The sequence below is a fragment of the Eschscholzia californica genome, unplaced genomic scaffold (genome assembly GCF_041429995.1).
Source record: "Eschscholzia californica isolate CP2 unplaced genomic scaffold, dmEscCali1.0.p SCAF_4, whole genome shotgun sequence".
In the NCBI taxonomy this organism is placed as follows: domain Eukaryota; kingdom Viridiplantae; phylum Streptophyta; class Magnoliopsida; order Ranunculales; family Papaveraceae; genus Eschscholzia; species Eschscholzia californica.
Window position 1 is genome coordinate 52,565,017 of NW_028238461.1, and position 21,772 is coordinate 52,586,788.

Genomic DNA, 21,772 nt, shown 5'->3' on the forward strand with positions numbered 1-21,772 from the left:
TTAATCACTTAAATCTCTTTTGTATTTACTCGGGATCCAATATAATGAACTATTTGGATTCCGGATGATATTCTAGATAAAACAATTTTATAATTGAGAATGTATGATTGACTACCATATAAAACTAATTTCCTACACTATCATTCAAGATCTAAAAGGCATATCTCATCTAATAAATCAATAAAAGCATGAAATATCTAATTATAATACATGAATGATAATAAGGTTATAGAATCAACATGAAATGACAATCAATAGGCATTGAAGCACATCAAAGGATTTAATTAATCAAGAACAAGTATTATAAAGATCCAAAATGGGTTTCATTCACAACCTTAGATTGCTAAATTAACTATACATGGAATCTAGAATAACATTCATTGACATTGTAAAATAAATGAAAATACTAAGAAATTAATGGAAAGAAATCACCAAGAATGCTCAAATTCCATATCCCCATGTATCTCCAATTTGTCCAAGATTTGCTCCATTTATGCTCAAGAATGTTACTCCAAGGAATCCAAGTAATAGCTATTTTATTGCCACCCAAATAAGAAAAAGAAAGAGAAGGAAGAAAGTAGATCTAAAAAAAAGTTGGAAAGAAGAGATGAAGAGGGTTAGAAATGGTGGAAGAATATGGAAGAAAGAAGGAGATGACTATTAATGGTAGAAAGAATAGTGGTAGAGAAGAAGATAGAAAAAGATGGATTTAATAGAAGAGGGATTGAGTAAGAAGAAAAGAGAGAAAGAAATAGGTGAGAAGAAGTAGAAGAAAAGAATGGAGGATTAGGGTTAGAAGATAGAAAGAGAAGTGGCTTAGAAATTAGGTAAGGAAGCCATTTGAGAGGGTTGATGAAGTCTAGGTTTTAATGGAGGAGAAAGGGATTTATTTATAGGTGGGTTTTGGGTTTTTGTTGGGTTAAATGGGTAAAAAGATAAAAGGAAGGGTTATATTTGGAAATATGGGGGGTTTAAAATTGAAAAACCCTAATTTACACAAATAGGTTGGCGGCGGCTGGGTTAGGGTTTGGAATTCGGATGCTAAGGTACTTCTCGGGCGAGCAATTTAGGTGCGACAGCAATCAGCAGCCCTTGGATCAGGAGAACGCGGGATCTGGACGTCGGGAATGGGACACGTGGCCGGGACTATGTTAATAAGGAGGCTTCGGGTAACACGGGATAAGAATAAGGGTCGGGACTCACAGCAGCCGTTGGATCTCGGAAACGCGGAAGGAGACGGTCGAGATTATAACGTGGCAGTGGGAGTACTGAAGCAAGTTACAACGCGCTTCACTGGATCAAGCTCATATGGTCCATTTCGTTGCTAGATGGAAACACGGGGATCGCGTATACCAGCCTTCAAAGCGCGCCACGTGTCTTCTTCTATACCGCGCGCCAGAACTATGCCCGGAGGTGTCCCACTAGTCAACATCTTTTGACTGAACTTTGACCTTGGGTTATTCCTTCGTCCGGACTCCGATTTGACTTCCGTTTTCTCCTACGGACTCGTCTCGACCTCTACTTTCCAACCATGCACTGACCTTGACCAAATTTCCAGAATATCCTTGACTCCAAATGACCAAAATACCCTTTATGCATCTTTTCCACGTTTTTAACCATTTTTTACACCTAACTCCACAATACACACTTAATCAAGAAAACCAACCATTTTATTATAATAAAGACTCGAAACCGACTAACTTGGCTAAATTAAACGACTTAGATGGGACATTTTCATGACCCATCAGGATGACATGCTTATTGCTTCTCGAAGCATGGTGGAGATAAATAAGTTGAAATCTCAACTCAGTCAAGAGTTTGAGATGAAAGACATGGGCGCTGCAAAGAAGATACTGGGAATGGAGATTAAGAGAGAGCGGTCAAGTAAGAAACTGTACTTGAATCAGAAAGGTTACATCGAACGAGTAGTTTCTCGGTTCGGGATGCAGAATGCGAAGGCGGTGTCTACACCTTTGGCACCACACTTCAGGCTCTCGGGAAAACAATCTCCCACTACTACGGTGGAGAAGGATCATATGGATCGTGTACCGTATGCTAGTGCAGTTGGCAGTTTGATGTACGCTATGGTGTGTACTCGTCCGGACATTTCACAGGCGGTCAGTGTGGTTAGTAGGTTTATGGCAAACCCGGGGAAGACACATTGGGAAGCTGTGAAGTGGGTCTTGAGGTACTTGAAAGGTACTGTTGATATGGGTTTGTGCTTTGGTGGAGACACATGTCAAGTAAGCGGTTATGTTGACTCGGATTATGCTGGCGATCTAGATAGAAGACGATCTACTACTGGTTATGTATTTAGGGTACATGGTGCTCCAGTTAGTTGGCGATCGATGTTACAATCTACAGTTGCGTTATCTACTACGGAGGCCGAGTATATGGCTATGGCCGAGGGTGTGAAGGAAGCATTGTGGTTGTGGGGTCTTCTAGATGATCTAGGGATTAAGCAGGAGTGCGTAGAGGTATGGTGTGATAGTCAAAGTGCGATTCACTTGGCGAAGAATCAGGTTCATCATGCTCGTACTAAGCATATTGATGTCAGGTATCACTTTGTACGAGATGTCATAGAGGAAGGTGATGTTTCTCTTATGAAGGTACACACAGATGAGAATCCCGCGGACATGTTGACTAAAGTGGTGACGTGTAGCAAGTTTCAGCATTGCCTGAAATTGCTACAAATCGGCTCGTGTTAAGTTGCCCGAAAGGGCGTAATGGCGACAAGGTAATCTTTATGTGAAGGATTGGTAGAACTACGGTAGACTTGATCCTGTAAAAGGGTACGTAGGCAGCCATGGTCATATGGCGCAGTCAGATGAAGTTACATGAAGCAGATATATCTTACAAGGAGTATCCTGGTGTTCGTCCAAAATTTGAAGTATATCAAATTGTGTACGAGGTGGAGAATTGTGAGAGGCAGTTTCTAATTCAAAAGAGGCGGGTTGATTTCAAATTGAATAGGCGGTTTCATGGTTTGTGGCGGTTTGGAATGTGGATGGCGGTTTCAATTTAGTTTCCAAAAATTGGAATTGGTTTCCAAAATTTGGTTCCCCCACCGGCTTATATTATAATATATAAATAGGGGGTCTTGAGTTCAATCATAAACAACCAACACAAGCAACAACAACTCCTCTTTAGAGAGCTAGAGAGAGAGCAAGAGTGAGAGAAATTTTTCATAGTTTTTGAACGGTGTTAAATTTCTCGGTCGTCGAAGATTTAGTATAGAAGGTTATTACTATACGGTACCATCTTGGGACGAACTTGCGGGTTGTGTGAGTCGTCTTCATCTATCCTTCAATAAAGATTTCTTGTTCGTCCGAGGACGTAGGCTTCAAAGCCGAACCTCGTTAAATTCTGTTCGCATATTTGATTTTGACTTAGCTTTTCGATTAATCATCATAATCGGATCAATTTCTAGGATAGGTTCGATAGCTTCCGCGACTTTTAGTTATAACAGAATATAAGGAGGAAGCTGGATTGGATCTTCCCCTTGGAGACGCCCCACTAAACCACCATGAAGAAAAATATCACCATTGACAAATATGATTTACTTTTTGAAAGATTAAAAAATACGGTTAAAATCTCAATTATTTTTAAACAAAAAAAGAATATCTCGTATTATTTTATTAGATTTTAGGTTTAGACGAGCAGTAAGAAATTCAACATAGCATGTAAAATACAATAAGCAAAGAAAATTCATCTCTTCTCCATATACATTCCTCTCGAACATTTTCATAGATGTATCACAGATAAATACTAAAAGGTTACTAGTTATTATTAACGGTAATATTTTTTTTACTACAAGGGTATGATGTTTTTTCTTTTTCTTACTACAACCATAATATTGTTTGTTTAGAATTAGACCACGTACCTTATCAGAGTCATGCTTTCACACATCATACAAAAAAGAATGGAGATTTTCTTTACGTCTATACTATCAAAAGAAAGACTATCTACTATAGCAATTACAGAATAACTAAGTTGATGATAATGACAAGGAATGAAAGAGATGTAAACCCAATATTGTCATGGGTCCTCTTAGCCAAACCCTAAAAGATTACTTAATTGAGACAGAACTGTAATGTACATCATATATGGACCCCAGGAATTAAGTTTCCCAATCACATAAAAGTTTTCCATAACTCTTTCTACATCTATAACATGCCAACATGGGTTAAAAAAATACTGACCACAATGACAAAAGTATTTAATTCATAAATCTTACCACAATGGAGAGTGGAGAGTGAAGGGTTTCCCTAACCTGTAAAGAAGAATTATCTAATGATGGTGACATTGAACTGTTTTGACTTTCTACTTGAGAAAAATTATATTGGATGGCACAAACTAAAAGTAAGAATTCACATATTCTCCTTTGAGATTAGGTATTGACCATCATGGATTTGGTTTTCTATTAATCTAAGTGTTCCTTCTCCACCAAAAATTATTGGAAGAAAGGACACCAGGACATGGGTTGTACATTAATGGTCCTAATTAAGGATGTTTTGACTTTCTTCTAAGAAAAGATAATATTTGATAGTAAAGACTAAAAGCAAACAATTCAGATGGTTGGTCATTGGTGTCACTCTAAGGAGGAGTTGTTTTTCTCATCAATCTACATATTCCTGCCAAGAAAAGCGAGAAAAAGAAATATACCGACGAGTTCCAACTAATGAAAAATAACTTTTCGTGGTTAGTTGGTTGTTCGGAAGCAAAAACATAACAAAATTATAATGGTGTACTACAAACTGATAATTATGTTCATAAATAACCCGTCTGCTGACATGGCATACGTATTTTCAACTCTGGACATGCTGCGTCAACAACCAAAACATGCTGAGAATGATGTTCGGGCCAAGTATATATCATTTTCCATAAAATCATTAGGAAACCAGGAACAATTAGGAGGGTAAAAAAATTGTGCTCTTGGAAACACTAGAAAGCTAGATTTAATCTCATATCTTCTTTATGTAATTGAATGTTTTTTTTCCTGACAAGAGTTGACACCTAAACTAGTGAATGATAAAAAAAAACCGTTTTATTGTTTTTGTAACATTTTTAAGAGAAGTGTTAGATGTTTCAGCATAATAGTTCACCAAAGTATTTACATTACCACGCATGGAATCCCAACCTTAGAATTTAAGTGGATGTCGAGGTTAAATAAATGGGAAATGATAGAGTGCCCAGCAATTTTGCCCATTAAAATGCCCAACTTTCCTTATTTAGAAATAAAAGCGGTCCCCACCGTAATCAAACTTTGAAAAACCCTTGTCTTTTAGTGATTCCACATCAGCTGGGCAATTTAATGGGCTAAAAACTGGGCACTCTAGCATCTCCCTAAATAAATTTTCACTGTTGTTGCTTCAACTCGGACATAAAAGTTAGAAATTTTATTGGAAGAAGTAGAATTTTCCTATTTTTTAACCATTCTTTACCTAAAGACTAAAGTACTGATAAAATATAATCTTGCCTCCAAAAATATATTAAAGGAATGGATAGTAGATTAAAGGTGTGAGTATTTAATATTGTCCCTTCAAGAGGTAGTGCGAGGGCAGTTAGGTTACTAATTATAGGGCAGACAACTCATACTTTCCCATTGCTGTTGTGCTATACATATCTATTTTTAGGGCAGACAGTCTTGTGATTGCTGTATTTTGAACCATTTCCTAGGGAACACCCTTTATTTCAAGGGCCAATCTAAATGGAAGATAATTCTTGAGTCATCTTATTTCTATTGCACCAAGTCACCAACGTTATACATATAATAAATAAAACAAGGTATTCTTTCATCAAAAAAAATAAAAATAAAATACGGTATTCTTAAATGTTGAAAATTTCTACCTCAAACCTAAGTTAATGATGTTGACAAATTAAAATTAGAGGTCTAAGAAAGACTATTGTAACATGTAGATATTTTAAATTCATATACTGAGCTAGAATTCTTTTTTCATTTCCATGAATAAGATGAATTAGAATTAGTAAGACCAATGAAGTTTTACCAATTTCTCATAACATTATGCATAATTTATGCAGAAAAGAAACTGTTAGAAAAATTCTTCATTGATTGTAGAAAATGCTGGGTAATTTTATAAGTATAAGAAAAGTTTTACATTTTGAGCTACCTTTTGTAGTGAGCAAACTCAAGACCACCTGACTCTAATATTAAAATATAAATATAATAAGTCTCGTTCCAATAGATACTGAAGGTTAACAAACCAATGTGTGAGGGCGAGATTGTCAAGTTAATCCCAAATTGATTTCGAGTGGTGCATAGGTGTGTTATAAGTGTCGGAAAAACCTCGCCTCTTGATCTCGTTTTTGGGTGAGAGAACCCAAAGCCGAGAAAGTAACTCTTGAACTTATGACTCTCCATCCTCAAGAACTTAAGAGGCCTTTCTAATTATTGAAAAGATGAGGGATGACATGATAAATCTTAAAAGACATTGGATTGAGAGGTGGTAATTTTAGAAATGCTTTTGTTTTTGTTAAAAAGAAAAGCTATATTTAAAAACAAGTGAGTGGCTAAATTGCAATAGAAACCAAAAAGAATTAGGAGTATTTAGTTAGGTATTATTAAGAGCACAACATGTAATAACAAAAGAATATAGCTAGAAAAGATAACAAGCATATCTAACTATTTTAATTCTCAAAGTACAAAACCCATCCATGAAGGCATGAAGACTTGAATTCATTGGTTGTTGCCTTGTAGTCCCCACTAACATTTCTTTCCTATATTTCTCTCTCTAGATTTCAGCCCCCCCTCTCTCCTCCTTGGATTCATATTACACAGACACGAGTCCTCCCTAAATCCATTTTGCCTCCTTCTTCCTCAACTGTAATCTCTCTCTCCTCACTCTTTCCCCACTCTCTCTGTTTTCTAACTCTCTCTGTTTTGATGATCAAATATTGAATAATTTTGATGGGTTTAAATTTTGCAGGTAAGAAAGAACTGTTTAATCCCCACTTTCAAAAGACACAATGCATACTTCAACATTCAAACAGACTTCATCACCTGTAACTTCAGCTTGGTTGAGTAGTACTAGTCTTTTTGGATCTCAGTTGGGTTTTGGAGATCAGTCTTTTGGTCACCATCAACTGAAGTCATCTTTATCATCCATGGAAAACCCTTGTTTTAGTTTTGATGATCATCAACTCAAAGAGGCTCCTAATCATCTTGATTATTACCCTCACAAGGAGAACTTCACTACTTCCCAATTCACTCTTTTTCCTGGTAAACTTTTTTATCTTTTAACTCTTCTTTTATACACTGTTTTTCAGACATATTTGGAAAAAGAAAGTTTTGATGAAAGCACCTCTCATAACTGTTAAAGGCGCCTCCTTACTCCCTCCTTCACAAATTCACCATTAAATTTGCATCGTCGGAGGCGTCTTTAACACTTACAGAACGTCAGTTAGTACAACGTTAGATCATTTATATAACTAATTTAGTATATTTTTGTGTGTGTATAACATAAACTATAAGGTTGATTTATATTTTATATAACATACACTAGAATATTGCAAATGTAGTTTGTCAACTATCAAGGGGTTTTGACTTATTTTGTTTTAGGGAATATTCCTCGTTTTATACTTCAAAAATAATTGATTAATTTGAAAAATGTTTGATACGGTAAGATTCACATTATGACAATCAAAATAGTACATTTTTTTCTGTTCGAAAGTTCATTGTCTCTGTTATCTAAAACATGAGTGGATTTTTAAATTCATACGATAGTTGTCATGTCAAAATTAAGGAAACAAACTATGATTTAATGATCTCAAGCTCATTTATTACTGCTTTAATACGAGCTATAAGATATAGTAGAATACTCCCATGTCTATTTGAATACTAATCATTACCCAAACCTCAAACATCATAGTTTGACCTAGACATTTTTATATAATGTTTTTTGGAAATTATTACAAATACCTTCTTATTTGATACTACTTATTCTTTAGGTGATGTCAAGGACTCAACCAAGGTGCAAAAGTTTGAGAATTTTCAAGCAGCATTGCCTGAATTTCATCGACTGACTTCTCGGCCGGAACACGAAGCTTGTTTCGAGTTAGGACTTGGGCAACCTGCTATGGTAATGTTCCTTGATAATCTTCTTGAGTAATTTCATTTCTTGATGATGACTGCTCTTTCGTTTTCCTCCCCTTTCGAGATCCTAAAAATGTACTGATTTGTTATCTGTTTTCATCTTGAATGAAGGTTTATGGAAATTATCCCAACATCAATCAATGTTATGGCATACTAGGGACTTATGGATCAACTCAATCGACGGTTGGTTACCCTACTCTAATCTCGGAAAAGCCTCAAACAGTTATTTCAACTGTCATTGTTTAACTGAATTACCATTTTTTGGTTTATTAAACTTACTCTATCACAAATTCACAATAATACAGCAAGGTCGAATGATGTTGCCATTGAGTATCAACACGGAAGATGGACCAACTTTTGTAAATGCTAAGCAGTATCGTAGAATACTTCTACGTCGACAATCTCGTGCAAAGGCACAGATGAAAAATAAAGACATCCGAATTCGTAAGGTACAATCTTCTCTTGAGAATTGCTAGAATCACTTAGAGTCTTACTTGGTAGATTGATGAAACCGTCTCTACTTCTGAATTATAATCATGTTGAAGAAAGTATGTGTTCTGGAAGATGTTACATCAACTTATGAGTCAAACTATATATGAGTAAAACTTTTACGAGAACGAAGCATTTCTCTTCATTTTAGGTTCATGAAAACAAATTAAATGTTCGAAATGCTTGAGCGATGAAAAGAATAAACTAAATTCCCTAATGAATCCTTATTAAAGTTTTTAAATGTTGGTTATTAACAGCGTTACCTTCACGAATCTCGCCACCTCCACGCAATGCGTAGAGCAAGAGGAAGTGGAGGCCGTTTCCTGTCAAAGAATGCAAGCAAAGGAAAAGGTTGCGCCAGCTTCAGCTTAGAAGTAGCAGGTGGCAATCAACTTTCGACGGGATCTGGGTCTTTGATTTCTGAAGTTTTGTATTCAGATGGAAGAAATGCAAATTCACCTCCTCAGGAAGCAAATGGCAGCAGGTCAAACTTGTCTGGATCAGAAGTAACTAGCATGTTTTCTAGGGCAGATCTCTACTGTTCTCCGACTGACCATTTCCGTCCATCTACTTTCTACAGTCTCTCGAACATGCTCGATGGTGGGCAAGTTTCACTATGCCCCCACAAGTGGGTCACAGCAACAGATGGTTGCTGTGACCTGCTTAAAGTTTGACGACAAGAGAAACGTGGTTGCTGTAAGTTGCAGTATTGGTTCTCCTTAGTTTTCATGGTTTTAATCAGAAAACTCGGCGACCTTTCTGTCATTTACTCGAATAGCAACCCTTTCCTTGTGATCAACCAAATGAAGGAACTAAATCGCAGTACCGTTTACGGCTACTGTTATTGGTTCTGGTTGAGGGTTTTTCCCCACTGTTTGGTCGATGGCAATTCATCCTTGGCTTATACATTAAGGTCTATTTCAGTATCTGAAAATAGTCCCAAAAAACCATTTCAGGACTGTTAATGACACTGAAATTCTTAATGTAGTTAACTAACCTTACTCAGAACTGGAAGCAATAGTTTTCAGTTTCGGGTTTGGTACTATTATATAAGTACTAGTTCTTTGACAAAATCAACCCGAAAGGTTGAGCTAGTTGTTAAACGAAGCTATATATGTCGGTATCCTATGTTGTGTCAAGTGGTTTGTGCTGAAGTTTGATGTCTAGCATTTTGTATTTCGAGTCTCTCGGCTTTGTAAGAGACTATTTATGTTTTGTGTGGTATATCTGTATTAATAAAATGTATTATGCTTTCGACATTTTTCTGCGGATTCACTAGTAAAGCTAATCTATCTTAAATTTCGTCTAGGAACTATATGCTATATCTTCGATTTTGAAAATGATACCTTTGGGCTTCTTTTGCAGAAATGCAAACAATAGCAAAAAGAATTTCCAATGTCGTTCATAAACTCTATGATATATCTTCAATTTCTTGGCAAGAAGGTCCTCTCAATGAGCCAACCTAATGACTGATTTCGATGCCTTTTTGAGTATTATCTTCTTTAAGCCTGAAGTCTTGGACCTATTTTTCTAAAGAGAACGAAACTTTCGGTCCTCTCATGAAACACCACTGATATCATAACCACTCGAAAATTGACCCTTTTGGGATTTAGACCCATTTGGGATTTAGAAAGAAGCCTTTCCCCTACCCGGGAGCCGGGTTGCCTGAAATGTTAGAGAAACTAAACTTTAAGTAAAAACAGATTGAAACTTTCTAATAGAAGCCTAAACAAAGATGAGTACCTAAATAAGAAAAAGACTATTGGGATAGCCATTCAAGCCTACCACGAAAAATGTTATTTGCCCATGCAGTTGGAAACTATCATGGAGGCTGATATGGTCGACTCTTATTGATCGAGCCAAATCTCTTTCCACATAGATAGACTAATGGGAGTTTGTCACATCAGTCTCTGGCCTGTGTGGTCAGGCCCCCAATTTCAGACCAAATAACATTTTATATTTCAATCAACTTTGGATTCCAGGAACAATTAAGCGGTCAGATTTGAAAGTTTAAAAAGCAATCTTAAGGGTAATTTACGACTAAACTGTGAGTCTTGATTAAGAAGATGAAGTAATCACGTGATACCTGGAAGAAGCTTGACATCGAGATTCGTATATGGCGATGATTAACATAATTTCGATTCCCGGATTATCGAAAAAGATCGCCATTTGCTTGAGTGAAGAAATTGAAGGGAAAACCTAATTTTGAGAAATAAAGAGTAAAGTTTGAAACCTAAATTTTGATTCCTTCACTTATTAATAGTTCAGGGAAAACCTGAAATTTGTTTATTAATTATTGATTACCTCCTAATTATTAGATCGGTGAAGTGAGGGATTTATTGGTGACAAACAAGAAATGAAATTCTTGATTCTTGATTGAGGAAAACGCACAATGCTGTTATTGAAGAAGTTTGGATCTAATAGTTGATTTTCACTCAATCAGGGCGTCGGAGGTGAAGAGAAGATGGATGTTGATTCATCAATGGCGTCGGAAATCGATCAAGATCCGGTTCAGAATCACAAAACCACTCCAGATGATTCATCGATCTCTTCATCTGTCGAAAGACATGACGACCAGCTCGGTGTTGCCGAGGAATCAAGTGATTCTTCATCTTCTCCATCTTCGCAATCTCAAGTTGTGGCAGGACCAAGACCAGCTCCGACTTACTCCGTCGTGAATGCTCTAATGGATAAGAAAGAAGATGGACCTGGTCCAAGGTGTGGTCATACATTGACTGCGGTGGCGGCAGTTGGAGAAGAAGGAACTCCTGGATATATTGGTCCTAGACTCATTTTATTTGGTGGCGCCACTGCTCTGGAGGGCAATTCTGCTGCTTCTGGCCCCCCTTCTCCAGCTGTTAGTGCTGGCATTCGTATGTTATTTCCTTTATTTTGTTTGTTAGATTGTGTGTTGTTGTTATACCTTTAAACCCTAATTTAACAACATTAATTTAGGTTCTAAGCATTGAAATATAAGCATTAGTTCACCTCCTCTTAAATTCCCGAAACAATCTTTCTGAAAGAGAATGAGAAGTGAATTGTATATTAGGTTAAATGAGTCAACCATTAACGACTTACGATCATTGAATTGCAGGGCTAGCAGGTGCCACTGCTGATGTTCACTGTTATGATGTTTTGTCTAATAAATGGACTAAGTAAGCTTTTGAGTGCTGATTACTTGATTTCATTTCTTTTGATCCTATATGATTTTTGAGTTTATGCACTTGTGCATAATTCAGGTTGATGAAGATTTAGATGTCAGTTTTTGTTCGACAATTATAATATGTTTTTTTTTTGGTGCGTTGGGTGTTGTTTCAGGGTTACTCCGCCCGGAGAACAACCTTCGCCAAGGGCAGCACATGTAGCTACTGCCGTAGGTACAATGGTAGTAATTCAGGTCAGTATAAAGTTGAGTAGTGGTTATATGACTCTGAAAGATTACATATAGAGTGGAGCCTCACTATATCTTATTTGTTTCATCTTAGGGAGGAATTGGTCCAGCTGGTTTATCTACTGAGGACCTTCATGTTCTTGATCTCACACAACAGCGACCGAGATGGCACAGGTACACACTGAGATAACTTAGCTGCTTAAATGGATTTGCTTCTTTTTTTTTTTGTTAAGAAGTTTTTTGTCGCATTCTCAGGGTGGTTGTCCAAGGTCCTGGTCCCGGCCCTCGCTATGGACACGTTATGGCTCTTGTTGGGCAAAGATTTCTATTGGCAATTGGTGGAAATGATGGTAAGCTTATATTTTCAGAGTCTGATGCCTTTTACATAGCGTCCACTCTTCATGCTTTAATGTAGGTGAACTTTATTTTAATGGTGTCCAGGGAAGAGAGCGCTAGCTGATGTTTGGGCCCTAGATACAGCTGCCAAGCCTTATGAATGGCGCAAGTTGGAGCCAGAAGGGGAAGGTCCGCCTCCGTGCATGTACATTTCCTGCCTCGCGTTCTTTGATCTCATATGTAATGATATTATGCAATTACATATGAGGTGATATGCTCTACATAGTACTATGATATCATCGAAGCCTTTTTTTCCAAAATACTGTACAAGTGTTGCTTATTTGCTTATGATAGGAGCTCGTTCATGAGTTCACTTATTGTTTGACAAAGGAAATGGTAACTTGTTGTTTGACAAATGAAACGGAAACTTACTGTTAACTGAAATTCAAATAAGAAATATATGATAACCGAGTTCTTTGATTCCGTGGAAGGGGTTTGGTCAATTCCGTTGAGACGCAGGCTCAGAGATTGGGAAGTAGATGATTTCAATCGGTTAATATCTTTATTGGGTAGGTTTCCTTATCCAACAGCTCGGACGCGAGGGAATGGATGGCATCGGAGAGCAAGGAGCTTTCTGTTAAGTCTTACTATGAAGTTTTGTCTAATTTCTCTGGCCGAGAGTCTGAGGTTTTCCTGGATGTGTGGAGACGGAACGTTCCTCAGAGGGTCTCTTTCTTTCTTTGGGTGGCGTGTTTAGGGCGGGTTCCTACTATTGATTTGTTGAGAAAGCGTGGCTGCTCCACCCCCAATAGGTGCCCGATGTGCAAGAAAGATGAGGAATCAAGTTCGCACCTTTTTATTCACTGTGATATATCCTACAATGTATGGCGGTATTTCATAGTCTCTCTGGGGGTTTCGTGGGTTACCCCAGCTTCAGTTTTAGATCTCTTGGCTACTTGGGGAGAGTATAAAGGGAGAAATCCGATCATAAACATGATCCCTAAGGCTATTCTTTGGGCACTTTGGAGTTCTAGGAACTCAATAATCTTCTCCGACAAGACAGGGACTGTGGAAGATATAATTTTTTCAGCTAAATGTTTTGTGTTTCATTGGAGCCGAAACATTCCAAGGGCTAAATATAGATCGTTTTCGGACATAGTGGGGAATTGGGGGGCTTTCATCTCATCGATGTAATCTTGATGGTGTCGGGTTTTGCTTTTCGTTTCTTGCTTTTTGTTTTTCCTTTTTTCTTTTGTCGTTTTCGCCGTCTTGGCTTGTACATTATTGTCCCTTTTCCTTTATAATTCAATCACCTTATTAAAAAAAAAACATACAGTAGGAGTGTGAGACCTCATACTTCTGATTAGTAGCTCGGAGTTGCCCTCTTGGGGTCAAAATATGAGGTGTCAGGCTGTCAACAACTAGAGCAATATTTGTTCTTTTAGATTTTATTCTCCTTTCTCGCCATATGCTGATTGAAATTTCCATCATCCGTATTTCTTTATAACTTTGGTTGAATCACGTTATCAAGTTCCTTTGGTTGAAGATTTTTCAAACTTGACCTCATATCCCTGTTGTAATAGGTATGCGACTGCAAGTGCAAGGTCTGATGGTCTTCTTTTGCTTTGTGGAGGGAGGGATGCAAACAGTGTGGTAAGTTAAAAACAGACTATTCATAATGCATATTGTATTTTGTGTTAGATGAGAGGTTAACTGAACTTGCTTTGGTAGATGAGAGTATATATCTCTGTACCAGTCAAAATGTGAAGCCCAGGTTGTAACAGTGTTACATCACCACAAGTAGCTATCACCTATTACTCTTGAATGTAGCATATGTCCTTGTTCTAATCTTTTGAACTAAATCAAGGTTGAATGAACATTTAGTCTTCTTATGGTGTTGGCTCAGGAGTAGCGAATAAAAAAATTAACCTTTTCAGCTACAGTAGCATAGGTTGTTATGTAGGTTTCTTGGTGAAGAGGACTGCCTTCAAGAAGTAGTGCTAAACTAGCTGCATATCTAGTGACCAATAGATACCAATTCTATTATTTCATGTAATTAATATTTAAATCAATTGTACATCGATTTTTCAGTTCTAAACTGGTTTTCATCTCTCTGTAGTTTACTCATCTAGGTTGATTAACCTCATGCTGATTTGTTCTTATAGCCATTGGCAAGTGCTTATGGTCTTGCAAAACATAGAGATGGTCGTTGGGAATGGGCAATTGCTCCTGGTGTTTCACCATCTCCCAGATATCAACACGCAGCAGTATGTTTCACTTTTCTCTTTCTTTTCGTAGATTTGTTGCATATGGATTTATTTTCTGATCGACAATCTTATAGATATAATAATTTCTCTAGGTTTTCGTGAATGCACGACTCCATGTGTCCGGGGGCGCACTTGGTGGTGGACGAACGGTAGAAGATTCCTCAAGCATTGCAGGTAAGCTTTTATGGTTATTGAGTATGGTTCCATGGATCCTATTAATGTGGAAGCCCTTTGATCAGAAAGTATAGGGTTAATTATAAGATTGGAAGCAAGAAATATTTGTTCTGGTCTGGTGATTAAGTGTCTAAGTGATGTTATCATCTTTGAAGAGATTCCCGTTTTAATCCTAATCTTACGCTTTCAGCCTATCTGGCCCCATAATCATATTTTACAATTTCTTGGTAGTGAGATTTGCACAATACTAACATTTAAACTTTGGGACATTTAGACATTACAAATGCCTAGAGGCTAGAAAACTAGATACATATAATTGTCTGTCAAACCTGGGAAGGAATATGACAAGGTACTAGTCTTGTGCTTTAGTCTTTAAAGTGATCATTTCTTAAATAAACATGTTATATCTGGTCGCATCCTGCATTTCTGCTGCTAGAAATTAAGTTAATCTTGTTATTTCAAAATCTATTTTTTTTGGAACAAGTTCCGCTAATACATTCAAATGATTTTAGCGTAAGAATTTACCTCAAAGTGTTCAAGGTGAGTCTGGGAACTAAGGCTGGCGATATGTCTGAAATGCTTATTTTATTTTATGATTGATATACAATGATAAATGATAATACCTATATGACAAACCTACCATAACATTTCTCCCTTCCTTGATCTGTTGTTTTTCTGTATGTAGTCTTGGATACTGCCGCAGGCGTTTGGTGTGATACAAAATCTGTTGTCACAAGTCCAAGGACGGGCAGATATAGTGCTGATGCAGCTGGTGGAGATGCGGCTGTTGAATTAACAAGGCGTTGTAGACATGCTGCTGCAGCAATAGGCGACCTGATCTTCATGTATGGTGGACTACGTGGTGGTAAGAAATGGGAGATGCAAATTGTTATCAAATATTCTATATCAAAGTTCTGGCGAATTATACATATAATGTCACTTTTGGTTTTTCAATCTAGATGTACATCCTTTTCTGTATTGAGTGTAAATATGAGGACTAGTATAACCCAAGATACAATCTATCAAATTGTCACTAGTTATGAAAGAAGTTTAGTGTACTGTGACTGACTTCTGCAGGTATAGTTTGTATTTATAGTTATAATGGGTCTGTATTTTGGTGAGCGACATATTTACTCCAATTTGTGTTTTATTATAGGCATTTTATTGGATGACCTGCTTGTTGCTGAAGATCTGGCAGCTGTGGAAACAACTAGTGCAGCTTCGCACGCTGCTGCAGTAGCTGCAGCCAATGTTCAAGGTGGAAGATTAACCGGAAGATGTTTTGTTGATGAAAACTCTAGGCAAGTGAATCCTGAAGGAGGGCCAGATGGTGCAGTTGTGCTTGGAAATCCTGTCGCTCCTCCTGTAAATGGCGATATATATACTGATATAAGCACTGAAAACGCTGTGCTTCATGGCAACAGGTATCCTACCCATGATGCCTACTCTGATAGTTCACTAGGTGCACTAGTACACTTGGCTTCTTATTGTGAAATGAATTACTTAGGAATTAGAAAAATGATGCTGCAGGAGATTGAGTAAAGGTGTAGAGTATTTAGTTAAAGCATCAGCAGAAGAAGCTGAGGCTATTACTGCTGCATTAGCTGCTGCAAAAGAGAGACAAGTGACTGGAGAAGTTGAACAGCCAGAGAGAGATCGAGGGGCAGAGGCTACTCCCAGCGGGAAAGAGATCTCTACCTTAATAAAGATGCCTGATTCTACTCTATTAAACAATACTCCATCCCTTGGAGTTCGGCTGCATCACAGAGCTGTCAGTATAAGATATTTGTGTGTGTTGAATAATTTGAGTGTTAGGTTGGGTAGGAAGAAGACAGTTTTTTTGCATATGATCTGGATTTATTCTATATTTTCTATATACTTGCAGGTGGTTGTTGCTGCAGAGACTGGGGGAGCTTTGGGTGGAATGGTCAGACAACTTTCAATAGATCAATTTGAGAATGAAGGCAGACGGGTTAGCTATGGTACCCCAGAAAGCGCCACCGCAGCTAGGAAGTTGTTAGATAGACAAATGTCCATCAACAGTGTACCAAAGAAGGTACAAGAGGCTAGTATAGATATATCTGATCATTGTAGGCTGTTCTTATCAGGGAAAGGGTGTTTCTTTATACTGGATAGACTTATAATCATAAAAAAAATTACTTAGTCTATCACGACTTCTGAACAGTTTTTTTTTTTTTGCATATAAGAAAATGGTTCTATGCAAATGCTTGACAACTTTCATCGAAAAGGATATTGTTTATGTATGTTTGTTACGAATAATATAAGCAGGGAAAATTAAACTCAATATAGCATAGTGGAAGAGTGGTACCTACAGTAGAAGTTCGAAATCTTCTTGTATCCTCTGCATGTATGTGTACTCATTTTAAATTTAGTTGTACCCGGACTCTAGAAAAGTATTCTTTTTTTTTTGTTATGCAAAACTGTAAATAACTGCTTACACAGTTATTATTTGCTAACTGTAGAAGATCAGCATAAAGTATGTAACTTTACTTGAGGTATCATCTGGTCCATCTCATTTTCAGGTGATAGCTCATCTTCTGAAACCTCGTGGTTGGAAACCTTCTGTTCGGAGGCAATTTTTCTTAGATTGCAATGAAATAGCAAACCTTTGTGATAGTGCGGAGAGGATATTTTCAATTGAACCAAGTGTTCTTCAGATCAAAGCTCCTGTTAAAATATTTGGTGATCTGCATGGACAATTTGGGGATCTTATGCGCCTGTTTGATGAGTACGGATCACCTTCAACAGCGGGAGATATATCGTGAGTCTTTGTTATTTCATTTGTCATTTGTTGACCTGGACGAATATGATATTGTATGGATCCTCTTGTTCAAATATTAAAAGTGTTTATGTTAAAAAACTTATGTCTCTAACATGCATATGATGTATTGGTGTCAATCTGTTATTTACTGTCAAGTCTTTTTGTTTTCTTTTTTGCTTCTACTATTTTTCTTCCAAACTTCACTTGATATTGACTTGCTTATTACTGATCACAACTTACAAAATCTTTTTTGGATCTCTGATGATCCAAGGGCTAATTTGTGCAGGATCATCTACTGTTAATTTATTTTTGTTTGTCCGGGCCACCAAATTATTTTGCAGATGTCAATCCAATGTTTGTTTGGAGTAGCTGTTTTAGTGGTATGAAAATGCTTACATAATAGAATGATTTGATGAGGGAAACATCAGCTTACCCTTGGATCATCGTCATGTGCTCCCTTCAGAAATCTTGAAAAATCACGTACAACTATCTTGTATTCGGATCTTAATTTTGTTGAATTATGTTCATCGTTTTTCCTCCCACATGGAGATGGATGCAGGCTATTTACTTATTTCGATTTTTCGAGGAAAATCTAACCATGTAGATCATCGTGACAAATTTAGTCATTGTAAATTTTAACTAAGCAACCCTACGAAATGTTTAAAAAAAATTAAGTTTGCTCAACTAGCAAGTCAACCATTAAATTTCAAAGCACTTAGTTCCTTATAGTTGTATACTTGTATTTTTTTTCTCAAACTCCATTTTCTCTGGAACTGTTCAGATGGCGTTTCCTTTCAGCACTCTAAATCCCGAAGCTATGCATTATTAGCTATGTCATGATAGATGACACAAGTACATTTGTTAACCCAAACTTATTCTCTCAATGATTTGCAGTTACATTGACTACCTCTTCTTAGGTGATTATGTCGACCGAGGCCAACACAGCTTGGAGACCATTAGCCTTTTGCTTGCTTTGAAGGTACACTGTTATTTGATGTACGCAAAAAATGGTAGTCTTTGAGGCTATGTAACTCTGTTTTTCACTGAGATCAAGGTTCAATTATATATTTGGCATTGATCCAGGTTGAGCATCCACAAAATGTACATTTGATTCGTGGAAACCATGAGGCAGCAGATATCAATGCTCTGTTTGGCTTTAGGATTGAGTGCATTGAACGATTGGTATGTCATACTCTTATGTAGTTGCATATACTTTTGCTCTGTCTATTTATTATATCAATTAATTTAATCTGTGTGCTGATAGGGCGAGAGGGATGGCATCTGGGCTTGGCATCGGATAAATCGATTATTTAATTGGCTTCCTTTGGCAGCTCTGATTGAAAAGAAAATTATCTGCATGCATGGTGGCATTGGGAGGTCAATAAATTACATTGAACAGATTGAGAGCCTTCAACGTCCTATTGCAATGGAAGCAGGGTCAGTGGTCCTTATGGATTTACTCTGGTCAGTACACTGTATATTCTTGGTACTAATAAATCTTATGCTTCAAATTTGAGTTGTTCGTATCCTTTTCTCTAATTATCTCTTTTTTATAGGTCCGATCCCACAGAAAATGATAGTGTTGAAGGCTTGCGTCCAAATGCCAGAGGCCCTGGTTTAGTAACTTTTGGGGTGAGGACGTTTCTCTCATTTCTTTGCATACCTTCTCGGTTTCGTTTTGTGTATTTCGATGATTTGACATGATATTAACTTAGATATATTTTGTATACCGATATTTTACTTGGGATGAAGTAAGTTGACTTTACCCTTTGATCTTTGTAAAATAAGGTAATGATACCTCTTAAAAGCCAGTATTATTAGTTCCCTTCCATCTACCACCGGTGGAACGTGGAACGTCAAACGAAGTAACGCCATAGAGAGATCGATTTAAGCCCATCGATAAAATAGTTTCACTATCCCTTGATTTTTACTTGACTGCGAGCATTGCTTGCAAAAATTCTCTTTGCCAACCTGAAAGTTTCTATCCCTTCGGAAGAAAAACATGATTCACAAATAATTTTTTTACAGCCTGATCGGGTCATGGAATTCTGCAACAACAATGACCTACAGTTAATTGTACGTGCACACGAGTGTGTAATGGATGGGTTTGAGCGTTTTGCACAGGGTCATCTGATTACTCTTTTTTCAGCTACCAATTATTGCGGTTAGTTAACTATTCGGAATTCACCCCTCGAGAACATTTAATGAGGTTTAGGTTTCCTAATCTTGTCTCCTATATATTGCCACAGGTACTGCAAATAATGCAGGGGCGATCTTAGTTTTGGGAAGAGATCTTGTGGTGGTTCCGAAACTCATTCATCCTATACCACCAGCTAGTACATCACCTGAAGTATCCCCAGAGCACCATATAGAAGATACATGGATGCAGGTATAGCTGCAAACTATGTTAATTCAGAAAAGAAGTTCCACTCACAGCTCTGAACGTTTTTCTTGGCTTGTGCTTACTCTTTCTCTTGTTCATATTTGTTTAGGAACTCAATGTTAACAGACCACCAACACCAACTAGAGGCCGCCCTCAAGTAACAAATGATAGAGGTTCTGTCGCGTTGATTTAACTTCTTGATCAGGTGTTAGGTGTTCTTTGCGAGGGTTTTGCAGGCCAAAGATCATATTGATTAGCTGGGGTTGTCTGATGGGTATTCTATACACAGTACAAGTGTTTAAGGAGAAGGCAAACTTTATGAGGGGTTTTCAAGTGAATAGTGTCGTCTTTCAGCTTTTTATACGAAGGACTGGCTCGTCGCTAGAAATAGAATGAACTCAGAGGACTATCCAAGTTTCAGATTGACGATCATCGGTTGACCAAAAGGAATGAAACCCATGGTGGAAGTCCCACGAAAAGGACAGCTATTGTATATTGAACCAGAAGTAGATGTTATAGTCTTTGATTGTGTCTTGCATTTGGTGTGATTAGTAATGGGTATTTACGAGGTATTATATTTTTTTTCTCTTTATGCGGTTAGAAGTTATTTTTTCGAGGAAAGAAAGCGGAGTGTTTTATCAAAAAATATGATGGTGGTAGCCTGGTAGGGAGAGATATATAAATATTTTTACTGTCCATGCATGTACCATAGAGAGAGAGAGGTGGTTGGTGCCTTTTGTATATTCATTATTTGTTGTGTTTGTACATTATTAAGGAACAAAGTTTCAAAGATTGTTTGCGTTCTTTTTTTCTTGCTTTTGCATTCACCTTTAGTAATTTTTTTCACAACTAATTTCCATCATTAACAATCTTTTGGTTGTTCTATGTCTTCTTCTTTGTTAGCTGTTGTTGTTGCTTTAGCTTCACTTTAACTATCTGCTTGTTGATGGATTGCGTGATTTTCTTACAATTTAGGTATATTGTTTTGCTAATTTAACATAGTTTCCTAATTTAATTGAGACAAGCAAGGTGTCTCTAGTAGTATTAGGATTTAGTTTGGTTTTGATCTTGCACTACCACTGTTTCCCTTCTTCAGTTTCACACAAACTCGGTTTTACTTTCGCTGTTTTAAGTATGTTTGAGTTGGGTGATTCAGATTCAGACGAGCCAAATAATAAACAGACACCCCCTAACAACTAAGACTTGAACCCTCCTTATCTGGGGATGGAAAACGACACGAGAGCCTGCTACTCGACCATACCTTCCGGAGCCCGTCAACCAAGTAAACGGTCATATATGCCATAAATCACATTTTATGTGAGTGAGGTCAATATCTTTATTATAGGATGATGCGGATCAGCCTTCTGGGCTGATACTGTCTGCTTTGACACACCTGACCTCGCAGTTTTAAAAAGTCTCATTAGGGAAGGGTGCTTAACCTCTTAGAGCAAGTCCAAGGGGGAGGGAGAGGGGGCCCTTAATTCAAATTAAGGGCCCAACCCCCCGGTCTCTCCTCTTGGAGTAAGGGAGGGGGGGCTGAGCCCCAACCCAAAGGTTCAGCGGCCCCTAATAGGGGCCGGCTGAACCTCCCCAACAGACCGTTGGGGAGCTCCCAACGGTCATGTTGGGGAGCCAGATCCCACCGTTGGATCACATCCAACGGTGATCCAACGGTGGGATTATTATTATTTTTTTCTTTTTTTTTTTAAACAAAATAAAAAAAAATAAAAATTACTCATTAACTTAAAAACTTAAAATTCATTAAAAAACGAAATGAAATTGAGTTTGATAAGTTTGTAGACAAAGAAGTAATGAAATTGATTTGAGTTTGTAGAGA

General features: G+C 37.5%; 2 protein-coding genes across 4 annotated transcripts; both read left to right on the forward strand.

Moving 5' to 3' along the window:
- Positions 1-6,772: 6,772 nt before the first annotated feature.
- On the forward strand, positions 6,773-9,910 carry LOC147546006 (nuclear transcription factor Y subunit A-10-like). Of its 2 annotated transcripts, XM_086633912.1 has the most exons (6): positions 6,773-6,844; positions 6,948-7,240; positions 7,969-8,099; positions 8,225-8,296; positions 8,419-8,562; positions 8,860-9,910. In XM_086633912.1, exons 2-6 carry the CDS (start codon positions 6,988-6,990, stop codon positions 9,274-9,276), a joined length of 1,017 nt encoding a protein of 338 aa, XP_086490038.1. In that variant the 5' UTR covers positions 6,773-6,844; positions 6,948-6,987; the 3' UTR covers positions 9,277-9,910. The 2 variants fall into 2 exon arrangements, with proteins under 2 accessions (XP_086490038.1, XP_086490039.1); XM_086633913.1 differs by lacking the exon at positions 6,773-6,844 and having other exon boundaries at positions 6,845-7,240.
- Positions 9,911-10,329: 419 nt separating this feature from the next.
- Positions 10,330-20,725, forward strand: LOC147546007 (serine/threonine-protein phosphatase BSL3-like). Of its 2 annotated transcripts, XM_086633909.1 has the most exons (22): positions 10,659-10,821; positions 10,921-11,475; positions 11,697-11,757; positions 11,921-11,999; positions 12,088-12,167; positions 12,249-12,343; positions 12,435-12,534; positions 13,913-13,982; positions 14,495-14,596; positions 14,689-14,770; positions 15,456-15,635; positions 15,927-16,194; positions 16,304-16,541; positions 16,656-16,826; positions 17,314-17,552; positions 18,447-18,531; positions 18,636-18,734; positions 18,817-19,016; positions 19,109-19,184; positions 19,581-19,716; positions 19,802-19,941; positions 20,045-20,725. In XM_086633909.1, the coding sequence occupies exons 2-22, from the start codon at positions 11,067-11,069 to the stop codon at positions 20,126-20,128; spliced, it is 2,994 nt and encodes a 997-aa protein (XP_086490035.1). In that variant the 5' UTR covers positions 10,659-10,821; positions 10,921-11,066; the 3' UTR covers positions 20,129-20,725. The 2 variants fall into 2 exon arrangements, with proteins under 2 accessions (XP_086490034.1, XP_086490035.1); XM_086633908.1 differs by having other exon boundaries at positions 10,330-11,475; positions 16,301-16,541.
- Positions 20,726-21,772: the final 1,047 nt, after the last annotated feature.

Bases quoted from the DNA above. Each gene is read 5' to 3' on its own strand.
- LOC147546007 (XM_086633908.1), top strand. From the start codon at position 11,067: ATGGATGTTGATTCATCAATGGCGTCGGAAATCGATCAAGATCCGGTT. The intron at 17,553-18,446 runs GTGAGTCTTTGT...AATGATTTGCAG, and splicing joins TCAACAGCGGGAGATATATC to TTACATTGACTACCTCTTCT. The intron at 19,942-20,044 runs GTATAGCTGCAA...ATATTTGTTTAG, and splicing joins TAGAAGATACATGGATGCAG to GAACTCAATGTTAACAGACC.
- LOC147546006 (XM_086633912.1), top strand. From the start codon at position 6,988: ATGCATACTTCAACATTCAAACAGACTTCATCACCTGTAACTTCAGCT. The intron at 8,100-8,224 runs GTAATGTTCCTT...TCTTGAATGAAG, and splicing joins GACTTGGGCAACCTGCTATG to GTTTATGGAAATTATCCCAA. The intron at 8,297-8,418 runs GTTGGTTACCCT...ACAATAATACAG, and splicing joins ATGGATCAACTCAATCGACG to CAAGGTCGAATGATGTTGCC.